At 48.2% G+C, this 16967-nt stretch overlaps 1 protein-coding gene across 1 annotated transcript in view; it reads right to left on the bottom strand.

Annotated features, from left to right (window-relative positions):
- The window catches only part of TACC2 (transforming acidic coiled-coil containing protein 2), a 115107-nt gene that overhangs the window by 71918 nt on the left and 26222 nt on the right, over positions 1 to 16967 (bottom strand). Inside the window, exon 6 of the mRNA XM_052677138.1 lies at positions 7260 to 12752. Within this exon, the coding sequence (XP_052533098.1) occupies positions 7260 to 12752 (5493 nt within the window). The remainder of the gene's footprint in view (positions 1 to 7259; positions 12753 to 16967) is intronic.

Raw genomic sequence — 16967 nt, forward strand, 5'->3', positions numbered from 1 at the left:
GGGGAAGGAGACCCCAGAGAGAAAAGGTCATTAAAACAAACCTTCATTTGCTTGGTGAGCAGCACTTCAGTCTGGCATAGAGCTGCAGACACAGAACAGCTAAGTTCCTGCTAACACAACCAAACTGAGCACTTTTTTTTTGGAATGAAATAGTCCTTCCACTCAAACAACGTGCTGTCCCTGCTCATTCATCCACTTCTGGCTGTACCCAAACCCTTTCCCTTACAGCCTGTGAGCCAGCACCTGGGGAAGCACTAGGGGGGGGGGGACACAGCTGGGGGCCATGCCCTGCTCTGCTCCACCCCTGTGAATTCGACCTGAGGGTTTTTCCCATCAACCATCATTTTTGCCAAACCAAAGCACTGTGGGGTGGGGGGGGAAGTGAGTAAGCACTCAAAAACAAAACAAAACCCCAAGCAAACAAACAAAAAAAAAAAACAAAAAAAAAAAACCCACAACCTCCATGAATTCCCATGAAATTGGCCTGAAAAAAGACTGCTACGCTAAATAAATTTAATAACTGCATATTTCCTTGTGAACTTGCCTTCTAGTTTTGAGAACGCAGACAGGATGAGCTAACATCAGATTGACAAGTCTCTCCCAGTAAGCACAGCGACAAGATGCTTTGCTCTCCACTCTGCCCCCCTCTTTAAACTCAAGTTAAGGTTATCAGAAGTCAACAAGAAAAGCCAGAAGCTGCAGTATTTGTGATAAACACACAAGAGGTGCGAGGCCAAGATGCATACACTTGTTGTGAGCAATGAGGCTGCAAAAGCATTGGGAAGAATTCTCAATTGCTCCTCGTGAAAACTTAGTGCCCAATTTCAATGCCATTTGCATGAAAGGAAACAATATAAATGCACTTAAATTTGTTTAAAATTAAAAAGGAGTTTCTCTTCTGTGCTTCCCGGTCGGGAGTTCATAGCCATGCACTCTGCAAAACCACAGCATCAATTAGTTGTAGCCCAGCTTGGCTTAGATATCCAAGCCACTTCTGTTACAAACACCTGATATTTATATTTCCACTGCTTTCCACGTACAAATTGCCCACACCATCATTTGTGGTGGTTGAAAATGAGGCTGTGCAACTGCCAGCAGTTATTATTGGCAAGGCTTTGAGTTGGCCGTCCCTTCAGAGTCCAGACATTCACCTTAAGCCTCTGCTTTGAACAAAACAGAAAGTCAAATCTTAAATAATTACATTTTGGAAGACTGTAGTGACAGGAAACTGACATGCTGGAAATTTTGAAATTAAACTGATTCCTTAAAAATTCCTCAAAGCATCACAACTTCTCTCACTGCATCCCATCACAGCAGTCAAAAAAATCTCAGACGTTTTCAAATATGGAGCAGAAGCAGACTCTGTATTTTGACTCATTTAATGGCATTGTCAAGGAGGGGAGGAGGGGGTTTAAGTTTTTCACTTATTGTTTTCCTTAGTTGTTAGAAACAGAAATGGCTCACGTATTTTTTGTTCTCATTCCAGAGAATGGATCCAGTCTCTCTGCCTGCTGCAGTTATTCTTAGCTGGCTTTGATATTTCTATCAGCTAAGAGAGCCTAACAATGTTATCGTGCTAACAAATTCCAAAGATTTTACATAAGCCCTTGAGTGCCTTTAAAAAACGCCGTATTGATTACACTGCTTGTGTTTTTTCATAGCTCCTCTGGCTGGTGAAACAACATGCTGAAAGAATAAAAGAAAAAGCAGCCTGATGGGTTTCAGTCTCGTGAAGCAAGCGCTCTGTTTGTTGGAGCATCATTTACACAGAGAGGCCAAGAGGCCGGGTTTGAGGTTGGAAAACAGCAGCAAGCATGGGCCAGCAGATTGCTTAAATCCTGCTTGAATGCATCCCCACCTATTTCCCTCATTTCAGGTTTATAAGCCGGAACAACTAACATCCCTGTTACCTCAGCAAAGTAGGATCCCTGCTTGTAGGGGGTCTGGGTAGCTGACCGCACACCAGCTGAGGCAGAGGCTTGGAGCCAAGTTCCTTGCACTGGAGCAGAGATTTGGCCCTAAATTTAGTGGCTTTAAGGGCAGGCTGCAGCTTTTGCCTCTTTGCACACAGCTGTCTGGAAGGATACACCGAGGGGGGAGGAAACAAGTGGACAAGGTTTAAATGGAAGCATCACTGCCAAGTCACAAAAAACAGACCCAAACAGTGCACCAGGGCTGGCCCAGGACAACGTGCCATCCACCAAGGACACCATGCCCTCTGTGCCATGTGCTACCCAGCATTTCAGGGCAGCACACCCAACGTGCCACCCAGAATCTCAGGACAATGCATCCAATGTGTCACCCACTAAGGACAACACACCCAGCATCTCAGAACCTGGAGCAATGAACCTTTCATTGGAGCAATTACAATTTCTACATTTCCTGTCATTCAAGGAGAGCGTCCCAAAGGTCAAGCAGACTCTAGTTTAAAAATTAACCTGTAGGATAGTGGTTGAGGTGTGTGCAGAGGAGCAGAGAGCAAACAGACCCACAAGAAACGTCATGTTTTCCACGCACCCCTCTCATCAATCCTCACCCGTTTTACTGCTATGTTACATCTTGAGTCTACATATAGGTGTGGTGATATTAAAGCAGGAATCATCTAAAGCCGACTGTATTATCCTTGCTACATCATGACAGCAGACAACTGGCTGTCGGGGCCACTCAGATTTGGAAACACAGCCTGCACAAGGCTGCTTACCTCATTCATTCTGAAAATGTGAGTCTCAACACTTTGTATACTTGACCTTCTGCTGTTCAAAAAGCTTTTTACCTACTTACATCTTAAGATGTGCAGAGTTCAAGTAAGGAGAAAAAAAAAAAAGATGGAGGAAAAAAAACATACAGGATGAGAAGCACTGGGGTTCTGTCTCTTCAGACAGCTCCAGTGGAGCCTTTGCTGGGAAGCAGTAGAGCTGTGCAAGCATGCCAAGATGCAGAAAACCTGGAAGGAAGCCACATCCAAGTCACGGAGAATATGCCTGTGTCTGTAATTGCTGTTTTCAGAGCTGCCCTCCGCAGGGTTCAAAGCTGGAACTAATCCTACTTTGCATATTCTATTAGGAACGGGGACAGTAGGACTCGCTCCATGGCACCCAATTTTGCAAGAAGCCAGAAGATAAGAGGTGAAATACAGAAAACGTGGAAATACGTAGGAGATACAAAAATGATTTGGGGGAAATAGCTTGCTTGGAAGAAGCAGGGTTGAAAAATACATCTGGGGAAAGCTTAAACAGAAAATAAAACGGTAATCCAAAAGCAATTTTTAACTTCATGAAAAAAGAAGACAAGAAAGGAACACCATGAACACAGCTGCCTGTGCAGACCTTGGGCAAAATATCACCGCATCCTTGTTGGATTTGTTTGGCAAATGCCTGCGTTTGATTGAATACGTTTCACTTCTGAAGAAGCACAGAAGAATGTTTGGAACAGGACAGCTCATCTGTCACACATGTCAGTATGCACCTTACAAACGTGTGATAAAGGTTCTCAGTGTTACAGAAGGTTTTCAGAAGAATAACAAGTGTCTGCAGTTTGGCAGAGCCAGAGATTGTTTACTGCTGCAGTTTAGCAGAGGCATGCACTCTAATTAAACCCCAACGCAACAGCAGGGTATCACTGTCCTCCTTTTCCACTGGAAGGTGCTCTGAGTACAACTGGGCACACTGTCAAATCACATTTTATAAATACTTTGCCTTTCCCATTGCCTAAAGTGGCATTCCATGAGGTCAGCACCATCTGCTAGAGTAGGCGGCAAAACTCCCTTTGATTCCTCAGAAAGCCCATTGGGTAAGAGTGAAGTTACCATGATGTTATTCTTCCTTTAGGTGACAGTTCCCCACATCACCTACCATAGGCTCCATCCTACCACCTGCATGCAGACAGAAAGCCCACAGAACTCACTGGCCAGCGGAGGGCTGCAGGCAGAGCTCTGTGCGTGCACCACTCCCGAGGATGACAACGACAGCGAGGTGGGAAGAAAACAGAATTCTGATGCAAATAGGCCAGGAGAGAGAGAGGAAGGGTCTCATTAACCGCGTTTTATTCATTTGTAAGTTGTCTGCAGCTATTTTTCCCTTTGTTTTGTGATCTGGAGATGCTGCACAGGTAAGACCATTTTGAAGCTAAAAAAAAAAAAATTAGGGAAGAAAAGGAAGAAGGATACACCATCATTGTTTTGAGAACAGTTTCCTTTTAGCTCCAAAATCTTGTGTTCAGATGCTAACGGCACAAAGCATTAGTGCTGATTGATCTGGAAAGCAGTTCTACATTCCTCTTCCCTCATCCAGCAAGGCTGTTAAAATATTTAATGCTATATTTGTTATGCAGACAAAAATGACCAAGTCAGTGTTTACTAAGGAGCTCACATTCCTTTCGTACCTATTGAACTCACCAGTTTTTGATGGCAAGAACAAAGCACACAGACAATCCAAAAGTCTGGACCAACTTTAGAGATCTTATCTGATGCACGCATAGAACGCAGAACATTTTTCCAGTCTGCTTCACTGATGCCAATTGCTGTAATGCACCTTCCACATGAGAATTCTGCTTAGAGAAGTCAGCCAACACAGCAGAACCCTCCGTGGACTGCTGCAGTAAGAAGTGCTGCAAAGAACTCCCTCAGCACTGTTTCCACTTTGCATGTACCAGCTGGCAGAATTACAGAAAGTCATCAGGAAACAGCACACCATCTCTAAACACCTCCAAGATTCTGCTATTGTTTACTGGTTGGATTCATGCTCTGCTCAGCATCTGCCATACCCCATACAATGCAAGCAGATGCATGTTAGTGGCACAAAGTATAATGGCTCTCTGGACACAGGCAGACCTCTTTTCTTTCCTCATAAAGGAATGAAGCAGTACATGGAGCAGACATTAAACAAACAGGTCTTGTTCTTTCCCAAGAACGACTCGGACAAGGAAGGGGAACAGCAGTAAGGGACCTTCCAAAGGAAAGTGTGGCCAAGGCTCCTGTCACAGCCTCTTTCTACAAATCATTTTCCTTTTTGCTGAAGATTTGAAAGGAATGGTGTCATACTATTGCTTCTTATTTGCTCACCATTGCCCCACTGCTTCAGCAGGTGGGGCAAGAACACTTTGGGCTGATCCTCATGAGAGAACACTGCCCAGAGCCACGGCCAGCAGAAGTAATTCCTTTTTCCTACAGGAAGAAATCCTAACGAGGATCAAAGAGTCAGAGCACAGCTCTGCAGCTCAGCACGATTTCAACATGAGGGGTCTTGTAAGGGTGCAGCCCTGCAGCTCCATGCTGCACAGAAGCAGAAGAGGTGGGAGAAGCAGACCTAAAGTAATTCAGAATATAATGTTTCCTTCTCCTAAATGTGATGCACTTCGTACTATTCTGTTTAATAGAATCATAGAATCATTAAGGTTGGAAAAGACCTCTAGGATCCCCAAGTCCAATACTGACCCATCCCCACAACCCTCAGTGCCACATTTCCACAGCTCTGGAACACCTCCAGGGACAGTGACCCCAACACTCCCCGGGCAGCTGTGCCACTGCATCACCACTCTGTCAGAGAAGATTTTATTCTTAGTCTTCAAACTGAATTTGTTTTTTTGAGTGGGATGGAAGTGTTCTTTCTCCATGGACTTCTTTCATCAGGCCCAAATCCCTGCATTCAGCTCCTAGCAACACGCTCCTTTTTTGCATGACTACAGTAGTCTACCCCCATCAACGATTAGAGGGCAATAAACAACTGGAAACTCTGAGTCTAAAAGCATTGTGCCTGGAGAGCATGATTTAATTTCAGCTCTTCAAAACCAACTTTGAGCTCAGAGTGAAAGCAAAGCAGTCAGCATACCGAGCTCAGCTGAACCAACGCATTCTGCTTCTCACCTGCATTACTGTAAATAAACATTCCTGTAAGAGCCAAGCCTGATCAGGAGCAAAGCTTCCCCTCTACCTGTGAGTCCCCAGTGCCCAAGCCCCAGGAACTGCAGCATGCCCTGTGTTTCACGTGGCCCCACTCACAGCAGCAGCCCCAGAGCAGCAGCTGCTGCTGGCACCGAGCCTCCCGCTGCAGGAACAGGTGATGATGCATTCCTGGAGCTTACACAAGTATGAAGCAACCACTCCATGAATTGCCAGCAGCTGTTTCCAGAGCCCCACCCTGCCTGCCACAGGTATTTGTTTAAAGAATGGCACCCACCCTGGTGGAAGGCACATGCTTAGGCACATGCATGTATCAGCCCTGGAAGGCTCCTGAACCCGGCTGTGCCAGCAAGCAGTTGGGTAACATCAACACTATGGGGCTGGGAAGCCTTCCATCACATAAAGGGAAATGCAAAGAGAGGAAAGAAACCAGAGAGAAATACCCTGCTCTAATTTCATTGTCACTTTACAGGCAAAGCCTAAAGACAAAGTCGCATAGATCAGACTTCCAGCACTGATGACATTCTTTTACAGCACCTTTTGCTTGTAAACCCAAATCCTATTCAGTCTGCATCCCTGGCTCACAGGAGGAACTCCTCGCTGTGTTTTTTTAGAACTGTTTGAGTTAGAAAGGCCCTTTAAAGGCCATCTGGTCCAACTCCCCTTCAATGCACAGGGACACCCACAGCCCCACCAGCTGCTCATTGCCCATTCCCTCATCCTGGGTGTCCACAGGGATGGGCACCACCACCTCTCTGGGCAAGAAGTGGTAGGTTGGTGGTGGTTACATTTCCACAGCACTCCACAAGTCCCAACTAAGAATTCATGTCTGAAACAACTCCATGTCATTAGAAACCCTGAATAATGCAGTGATCAAAGGCCCTGTCAGTGAAATTCCAGCATACAGCAGGATGAGAGGGCGGCCTGACAGCTAGCTGCGAGTAATTGGGCTGTACTCAGGCTTGTTTTAAGTGCTGCAGGTCTCATGTAACTGGGTCACCAAAACTCAGGCAAAAGCATTCTCTCTTCAGGCTGGGAAGCGCTGTTTGGTGCCTGGCTTCAGGCTATGAGATGTGAGTGCTGGGAAGCACAAACACATCCATGCAGATGAGGGCAGGGAACAGGGGCAGCAGCGGGACAACGGGAAGAGCCCTCCTCAGGCTGCGGGACACCCATCACACCCAGACCGAATGCATGACTGCAGTTTTCTTCTGCTGAGTCCCTGTTTAGAGGGATTCAGATGGAATCTCAGAGCTCAGTGAGTGCCCTGCCCACCTGGACAGTGCAAGCCCACCTCTGATATTCATCTATTGAGTACCAGGCACCTGACACCCGTGTCACACAGCAATTTAAAATACAATACCTGCCAGTGGGCAGCCCTGCCACAGCCGTGTCTTGAAGCATGGTGAGGTCGAGCGTCTCAGGCTCCAGGAACGCAAGCGGGGACAGCATCCTTTGGGTGTCCTGCAGCGAGCCTTCATGCCCCAGGTCTGTCCCTCTCAGATGAACATCAGCACAGTCTGCACATGGGGAGCACTCTCCCTGCTCCATCCTGGCGGTGGTTGGGGAGCAGTCTCCCAGCAGCTCTGCCTCCTGCTCCCCAGTACTGCTGCTTAACGCTGAGCCACTTTCAGCAGTGACCAGCATCCTTGCTGTGCCCACCTCGGAGTTGTCCCCAGGTCTTTCAGTGACTGTTTCAGGGACGTCCTCAGGTTTTTCAGTGCCCATCTCAGGAGTGGCTCCAGGTTTTCTGGTGCCTGCCTCTACTGAGCTCAGCACTGTGTCACTGTTCTCTTGTACATTGCCTTCCATTGCAGCACTGGATCCTAGCTGGGAGTTGGTGTGCACGCAGCTATCCTGGCTGGCTTCCATTAACTCACGCACGGCTCCTCTCTCCTCTTGTGGACCTTCTGATGTTCCCATGCATTCCCTGTTTCCTGGATCATCCAGAATCACCCGTGTGTCACTCTGTGCTTCAGCGTCATGCATAAAATTGCTCTGGGTGCCCGACTCCTGAATTTCTCCAGGTGACATACTAACATTGTCTGGCAGTTTTTCACAGCTGTAAGACCCTCCTGGGAGAAGGGCTGAAGTTACCACATCAGAGATACTCATGGCAGTGTCCAGATCACTGCACCCATTCTCCTCTTCTCTTGGCTCAGGACCTGGGCACTGCTCACTGTGACAGCTCTCACTCTCCTCAAGTGGCTCTGTGCTGCGCTCTGTCATTGAGCTGTCTGTTGGAGCAGCATCCTCTGAGTCCTCTGCTGTCGGGATGCTGGCTGTGCCGGGCTGTTTCTTCTCCTCCAAATGGAATTTCTCTGCTGCTTCCCCATCAGATGCAACCAGTTCATGCTTCTCCTCTAAGCCCATTAGCGACGCAGGCTCCACACCACCAGCACACAGCCCTGCCTCTCCTTCCATCCCACTGCTCTTTGGATACTCAGCGTTTGCCTTTTGCAGGTTCTCCAGCGTGCATGCAGCATGTGCAGAGCCCTCCAAGCAGGGAACCCTGCCCAGACCAGGCTGCCTGCTTTCTTCTGCTTGCAGCCCTGCCACTGTGTCCTGCTGCAGAGATCCAGGAGCCGTGCACAGAGCTAAAAGCAGCTCTGGTCCTTCTGCCTGCAAGGGGCTCTTGGATACCTTGCCCACCTCGACAGACCCCAAGAAGTTCCCAGTGCCACATGGTTGCACCGTGCCCTCAGTCGCCGGGCTCTGCATGCAGCTTGCATGGCTTCCTGCTGGCAGCTGGGGTAACTCGGAGCTCAGTGTGCTGCAGACCGTTTGCCTGAATATCTGGCTGATGTGCTCCCTGAAGTCCGGCAGGCTGGAGCCCAGCGAGAGGCACGGCACAGCCTCATGCTCCTTTGCAAGGCTCTCCGCAGGCTGCTTGCCAGCACCGCTCTCTGCCCTCCTTCTGTTCTTATTCTCCTTTAAAACCCCTTCCCCTAGCTCTGCATTCCCAGCTTTCTCTAAGATCTCACCGTACTTGTCATCTGCGCAGACACGGGTTGCAATTTCCTCATTACAGCCTCCCTGTTTACCAGCAGATGAAAGGCTCAGCAGCTTCCCTTCCAGAGCAGGGGCTGAGAGCAGAAGCTCTGCCGAGCTGTCATTCTGCTGTTCTTTGAAGTTTACATCACCTTTTGTTTCTTTGGATTTAATTGCAGATAGCTCTTTCTTCAGCTTCTCAGAATTAAACTGTGATAAGTTTCCAACACTCTGCCCCACATTTAAAGACTGTGTGCCTCCATCCCCTTGAACTCCCTGCTCTCGAACCCCTCCTCCATCCCCACCCAAGCCCCCTGCAGAGCTGTTTTCTGCCTTTGCTGCTTTCCCTGTGCCTACTCCAGGTGATTGCAAGGACACCTGAAGATCTGAAGCAATCTGCCCATGAGTATTACTTTGTGTGTTCTGGAACTCTATTGCTTCCAACTTATTTAATGATTCCCCTTCAGTACCACTGTCTGCATTGCTTCCAGCTTGCTGGGTGAGGTGATGGAATGCAGAGGTCAGTGCAGAGGGGGCTGTAAAATTGGCTTGACACAAACCAGGCTCCCCTGATGCCTGTTGCATGCAGCTGGATTTATGGGACTTATCAGCAGGAATCACCTCACCATGTGCCTGGGGCAGTGAAGGACACCCTTTTGCCCCCAAACCTCTGGCACTTTCCACCTTGCTCATTTCTTCAACACCAGCATCATCCTCCACACTCACCTCCGTAATCCCACCCCTTTGGGGGAGGTCCCCAGCAGCACTCACACCCTCCATCTCTTCTGAGCTCTTTGCCAACCACGTTTCCCCTTGAATTCCTGAGCTGGCCCTTTGAGGATCACTTCTCCCAGCACTATCAGAAGTAGAAGCTATTTCAGGATTACTGGGCAAAGCCTGCTGTACGTTAGTGGCACTTGCTGAATTCTGCATTCCTGGAAGAGCATCTACAGCAGCAGAGTGGTTCTCCCCAGCACTGCCTTTCATCCTGCAGACGCTGACTGGCCCTTCATTCTTGTCAGATTCTTTAGAAATCGTATCACTCTGACATGCTTCCTCATGCTGACTAGCTGAGATCAAAGAATTATTGTCCTGCTTGGGCTTGTTGGAGTTCTGCTTACTGCAGCAGCTTTCTTCTGCCGCGAGATCAGTTTTGTTTTGCTCAGTGCAATTTTGCAAATTAAGCACTGTCACACCAGAAGTGTTTTGCAGGTGTTTGCTGCTGCACGCACCCTCCAACATCTCAGCACTACTCTTATCCTCCTCCCCTCCTCCTGCTGTGCTGGAGCCACAGTAGAACGCTGCAGGACCCAACAGAGCTCCTTTATTCATGTGTGGAGGCATTTCTGATGCATTGCTGGGATCCATCAGTTCTGAAAGCTGCTCAAGGTTTAGAGGCCCATCTTTGTGCTCCTGGTCATCCACTCTCGGGGTAGTCATCAGTGCACTTTGATGTACCTGGTGTTCAAGTTCCGTGTTTGAAGTCAGCAATTTCTCTATCTGTTCCACTTGGGGAAGAGCAGCCAGAACATCTGCATTTGCTTGAGGGTCTCCAGAACTGCTCTGCAGGGTCTCTGAAGGGCTGTGCTCATCACGCTCAGATCGGTCTTCCAAATCGCACTCCAAAGAGCTCTGCTTGTCACTCTGAGAAGGGTGCTTGCTCCCCTCACTGCTGTCACTCCCTCCTTCCACGCGAGCCAGACAGGGAACAGGCTCTGCTGTACCAACTTCAGCTGGCAAAGTTTCTGCAGTGGCCATTTGTGCATTGCAGTGACTTTCCGCAGCCATTTGCTCCTGCCAAGCTGGTGTCAGCACAGCATCTTGGCACTCGGTGCCTGGTGCCAGCTCTGTGCTCCCCTCAGAGCCATGCTGCATCTCTCCACACTCCTCACCATGCCCAGCAGCAGCCAATTGCTCCTCAGTGTATCCCACAGCACTGCTTCCCATCTCTGCCATCTCATTTAAGCCTTGAAGTTCAGGGTTTGATGCGGATGTTTCCATGCTTCCTCCAGCCTCATTGCTGCTCTCCAGCTCTCCTTGACTGCCTGTTTGGCAGTCAATCCCTAACGTAGCTTCTCCAGCAAGAGCCTTTTCCCAGGCTTCACCCTGCCCACTCAGCATAATACCATTGTTCTCAGGGTGGAGGAGCAGTGAACTGTGTGCACCAGCTGAACAAACCTCCTCAGCCCCATGACCTCCTGGCTGCCCTGGAGTTGTGTCCTTAGCATGGCAGCAAGCAGAGCCCAGCAGGCACTGTGCCCTCTGGCACAGCACAGAACTGCCCCTGCTCTCCAAGGCACTTGGGGTGGCTGCTTTCCCTCCACCCAGCTGCTGTTCAGCTCTACAGCCAAGGGACTGTGAGTGGTCTTCAGGGAATTCCAATTCACCCCCTGCATTTAGGAGCTTTCCCACAGCTCCTTCCTCCAGCTCACCTGCTGGAGCCTTGGTGCAAGGACCAGGTGCTTCAGGGCTTTGTCCCAGGTGGATTTCTTTTGCATCCTCGTTGCGGATGCCAAGGGAGCTCAGCAGTTGTCTTTCTGCCACATCTGACCCCGCAGGTAACCCACTGTCTGCTCGTGCCTCCTCTGCTTGTGTTCTGTTTTGCTCTTCTGTGAGGTTCACTGATTCAGCTCCCTTTTGATTAAGTTCTGTAGATCTGCTCAGAGAACCACTTAATACATATTCTTCCAGCAGTAATCTGTTATCTACGAGGGAATTGTCCTCAGTGGGACTGGTAACACTCTCTGTTTCAGAAAGCACAGGCCTCTCTCCAGACACATCAGCTTTTCTGATTTCATTGCTACTGGCTTCATCTTTTTGGCTTTCAGTTGTGACAGCTGATTTTTGCTCCTCCCCTTGTTTAAATGACAAAGGCTCAGCACTAACAAGCTCATCCTCCTTTGGAAGCTCTCTTTGAGAAACAGGATCATCTTTCTCAGAGGCTGTTCCCACCACTTCACTTCTCATTGGATCCTGGTAGTTGTTCGCAGGCATACATTCCCTGAAAGGTTCTTGCAGCTTTGGTACCGGGAGAAGATCTGGGGAGTCAAAAGGCAGCTCTGGCACTACTAAAGGGCAGGCTGCTGGTGATGCTCTTTGTCTTTGGGTTGGGGTTACCTCATTCCCTGTTGTTGCAGCCCCCACCTGCAGGCTGTAGACCTCCCTGGTCTCAGATCTCTCTATGGAACTCTCAGCATTTACGACTGCTCCTGTTGCTGGGTAATTTGGGATTAAGGTTTCCTTTCTCATTAGTAGACGCTCTTCACCATCTGTGTTTAGTCTACCTTGCTGCACTACAGCTTGTGCCTGACCTACTTCCCAAAATCCCAGCTCCTGTTCAGCCTTCTGGGCAGGAAAATAATCCCCTGCTCCTGCATCCTGGGAGGACATGCTGACCTGCAGCTGCCCCCTGCCCCCCAGCTGCTCACTCTGCCACAGGGTCCTCAACTCCCTCAAATGTGCCTCTGTAGGCTCTGCAGGAGAGCTGGGCTTCCCAGGATCATTCCCACCAGTTCTCAGAGCAGCAGGTGCATCAGGGTCACATTCGGGCCCTCTGTCTTCAGAAACATCATGTGCTGTTCTCTCCTCTTTGTCATTCATTGTTTCATTGCAGTTTGAGGTTGGCAATACATCACTGCTGCTTGCAAGGCCTGCTGTGACATCCTCCAAACAGCCCTCTGCAGGCACTGGGATAGGCAGACATCTCTCCCTTGCTTCTGCAGCTTGTTGTAAGGCGTCAGAGCCTGTATCTCTTCCATCTTCTTGTATGATACTGCACTGTCCTGTCCCCTTGGAAGGCAACGTGCTTGAGTTTGGGTCGGGTACATCTTCAGTGCTGGAGCTACTGAAGCCTTCATCACTGATGCTGCCAACAGTGGAAACATTTGTTTCACATCAATAAAAGGAAGCAAAGAAGGAAAACAGTTCATGCCATTGAGGTTTCAAAGCCATGCAGGACATGCATTGAGGAGCTGGCAATCCGCTTACAGGGACACAGACCAGGCAGGCATTGCAGTGGCTCATTACACCAGTACATGACCTCAGACCTTGTCTACCAGCTATCATGCCTGTGACATGCACTTCAACCATTCTCACAAATTCCAGGCAGGTGCTCCTCTTAACAGGCTGAAGGAACAACAAAAGTACCAAAGGAAGCAACAGTATCACTTACAAGCAGTAAGGAAAAAGTCTTTCTAGAGGGCTACTTCACATGAAGCTAAACATTACGCAGCCCACTGGGACTGCTGTAATTGTATTGAGTAATAGAAAACGAAGGCCCATCTGCCCTGTTTTCTCCCACTGGCCAGCAGAGCTGCTTGTCACCAGCAAGGCAAGAAGTCCCAGCCTGCAGAGCCACGCAGCCTATGTGCTCAACTCATGGCATTCTGTATACCCAAGCTACAGCTGTTCAACTACAGATGAGAATAAAAATGGGAATAGAAATGTTGTGGATGCCAAATGGGTTTATGCAGTTGGGTTCAGGATGAAAAAAAGTGGGAGCCAGTTGCCATTTCAGTTCCTTGTTCACTCTGCAGCTTTGTTTTCTTACTAACTTGCCAGGATCCTCCAATCCAGAAGCAAGCTCTGCTCCTAGAGGAGAAGCCCTCTGATGTCCAGGAGGCTGAGTGCTGGAGAAGGAAGGAAGCACCACCTACAGCAACAGCTCCTCCTTATGGCTTACCTGTGGCTCTTTATCTACCAGTAACTCCACCTGCCAGCTGAGTTAGGAAAGCATGGTAATAAGTGCAGGATCAAAACACTGTTAATGTCCATCCTGCAGATCACGCATCATGATGCATTTGCTTTTTGCAGATTTCAAATGACCAAAGTTTCTCAAAGGCCTTTCCTCTTTGTCATGTCAAACTTGTATTTACAGCTAGCAGACATGAAATACTTCTGAACAAGTCTGAATTAGTCACATCCACGAATTTCCTGCTGCAGCTTCTTAAACAGCAGCAAGCTGACAACTTCCAGATTCAAGGGGAGAAAACAATTCTCACTCAAGGCCCTATCACTGAATACAAGGGTTTTAGATCCCAGTCATAATAAAGGGCTTCTGGATTGACCTGTCTGGATGTCTTCACTGATGTTTCTCCTCCTGTCATCGGTAACAGAGAACCATAAAGGGAAGACATGCTACTGCTAGCCCATTTTCTCTAATCTTGTTTGCTAGTTGCAGGGATTCCAATGATCATCCAAACACTGCTGGGAATGACTTGAGCACAACTTATCCTACGTGAGGGCAGAAGGATGGAATAGATGGCCTCAAATGTCACACCTCACCCCATTAGTTTCCATTGTTTCTAAAAAGAATAAACACTACAGGGAAATGACTCCAAATGCTGAAGATAATTCCCTCCTTAGGGAAACTCAATCTAAATGAAAATATATTAACAATAATTACCTGCAGAGAGCCTGTATTTTCAGACAGCTCAGTATGAACAGCATCAAGCTATGACTAAACTTGTTATTTTCTTTTTAAATACAGGAAAAATGTGTTTTCTCTTGTGGTTTCTCAATCTCTCCTGTTGGCAGTCTGAATGGAAAAACTGCTTTAAAAAATAGTTTAAAACATTCAAACAAGAAAGCATCAAAGAATGTTGGAGCTCCTCATAGTTTGGTCAGAACTCAGGGCAGAAGAAGCCTTTTTGCAAGGAATAATTAATGCTTGTAATAACTGCTGCATGTAATTGATACGTAAGAAATAAAATACACCTAGGCCTTCGTATGGCTGCATTGTATATTTAACATGAAATATCCAAATGCCTCACTGCACTCAAGAGACACCCAACAGAACCTGACATGGCTTAGAAGTTAAGCACACATCGATGGATTTACATGTTTAGTAATGCTACCCTTCCAGTTACAACAACAAACTAAAGTAAGTTAAATCTTCATACAGCCCAGGTGTTTGTCTTACCTAACTTACTGACAAGCTGCCTATTTGGAAGCACGTAGCAAATTTAGCAGTTGATACCTGTAGTTTATTTTCTTCCACCTTCAGAATGCATTTTGTCTGGTTAGAGTAGTCCTGGACCAACACAAGAGCACTGCTAATTATTGGGATGTTTATTGGGACAGGGCTGGCTGGATTCTCTTTGGGATGTGTACCTTAAAGGATGCTGAGAAATTCATAACTCCCATAAATACATCAGGACAGGGAGATGTGCCCCAGTCGAGCAGCCATCATCACAAAGCCCATTGCATTCTTCTGCCTTCCACAGCAAAGGTGAGGGGACAGGATAAGAAGGCAGCAGCTCCCTGTTCTGCGTGGGGGGAAGCGAGGAGCTCCCAGAGGTTAAACCTTCCCCAAAAAGATGATCTAACAACTTAAGATCACGGATAAGAGAAGATTTTCTTTCCCTCCTTCTTTGTTTTCCTTCCAAAATATATTGCAAACATTAAAAGGACATTCTGCCTGCCTAGCCCAGCCCAATTTGTGAAGGAAAAGCACCACATGCTGAAGCCCACAAAGCCCAGAGGTCACACACAGTTGCCATCCGTAACTGATGTGACTCATGGCCCAAATGGCTGCATTCCCAGGATCACAGCAACCCAAAATCCGAGCATGAAGGGGATGGGCACACAGCACCCTGTGGCCATGGCACAGGTCAGGCTGCTTCTCAGGGGTTCCTGTTCTGTTTCTCCCGAGACACCAGAGATGAAGGTTTGCATCTCGAGTTCACACACACAGACACAAAGTGCTGGGGGATTTCACTTTGAGAATCTTGAAAATGAATGAGGAACACAAAAATCAGTCCCACATTCCCTTATAAAAAATATTAAAATAAGAAATTAAGTCAGTGCTTTAAAGGCAGAGCAAGACATGTTGTGAACTTTTCACTGTAAACAAACACATGAGAAAGCCATCATCCCCAAAGAGCTGCTAACACGGCCAGATTTCCCCGCCCTCTCTGTGTATCTAAGATTTCAGGAAAAAGTGAAGCAGGAAAATGATCTATAATCTTCCTGGGAACCGTCCCCTCTCCTCCCCTCACCCCCAGTCACTTTTCAACTCCCCATCCCACGTGCAGAACGAAAGACAGGCCCTGCAGTTCTTAGGATATGACCAAATTAGACTGTTCTAACATGAAGAAAGGGGATCACGGCCAGGCCTCAGCCCCATCCCTGCCTCAAAGCCAGCAGGATGTGGACAGCCACGGCTCGGCGCCCCACGAGTCCCCTGGGATGTGTGCACAGTAATGGGGCTGGGAATGCAGCCAGTCCATCCATGGAGAGTGCTCATCCCCTGCACTGCTGCTGGGTGTGTGCCTGCTCAACTGCAGGAAGCAGTGCTTCTCCTGGGCTGTCCAGTTTGGGATTCTCTGGACACGTGCACCAGCAGTGAGGCACAGTGACATCTCCAGCTCAAAGCCTGGGGCTTGCTAACAGTGCTAGAGAACTTCTATGAAATAAGCATCTCACTAACAGATTCACTGCTGATGATGCTGTTTTTCAACCTGCAGCACTAGTGACTAGAAATTAAAGATACAGACCTGAAGTGTTTTAGGTAGAGTCACAGACATTCACATTGCATATTAGGAAATACATATCCTAAGAAACAGCAGTGGTGCAGTGGCACAGCTGCCCAGGAAGGGGGGAAGGGGAGGGTCACCATCTCCAGAGTGTGTTCCAGAACCATGGGGATGTGGCATATGAGGGCAGTGGGCATGGTGAGATGGGCTGGGGTTGGCCTTGGGAATCTAAGAGGGCTTTTCTAGCCTGAACAGTGCTGTGATTTTCAATTCTAAAACATGAGGGTTTAAGGCTGGCTGGAAACATTCTGAGAACTTGTGGAGGATGGAAGGAAGACACCCAGAAGACTGGAAAAAAGCACACAGCCGTTTCCTGCCAGCAGATCTTCCATCAGAGCACAATAGGTCAGAGGGTCCTATCAGTTCAGCTCCGGGTGGAAAAGATGCATTCAGAGCAGCACTGGGGAGTGAAAGCTGAAACATACGGCCTGGAATCTGAAACTTCAAAGCTGCTTCCGCTCATTGTCTTCATTTCTGTTGTGGCAGCCCAGATCTCAGCAGCTACCCAGATCCAGGCATGTGCCAGCAGCTTCAGGAGCACAGCT

This window comes from Tympanuchus pallidicinctus, unplaced genomic scaffold, assembly GCF_026119805.1.
Source record: "Tympanuchus pallidicinctus isolate F22 unplaced genomic scaffold, pur_lepc_1.0 scaffold16, whole genome shotgun sequence".
Taxonomy (NCBI): Eukaryota; Metazoa; Chordata; class Aves; order Galliformes; family Phasianidae; genus Tympanuchus; species Tympanuchus pallidicinctus.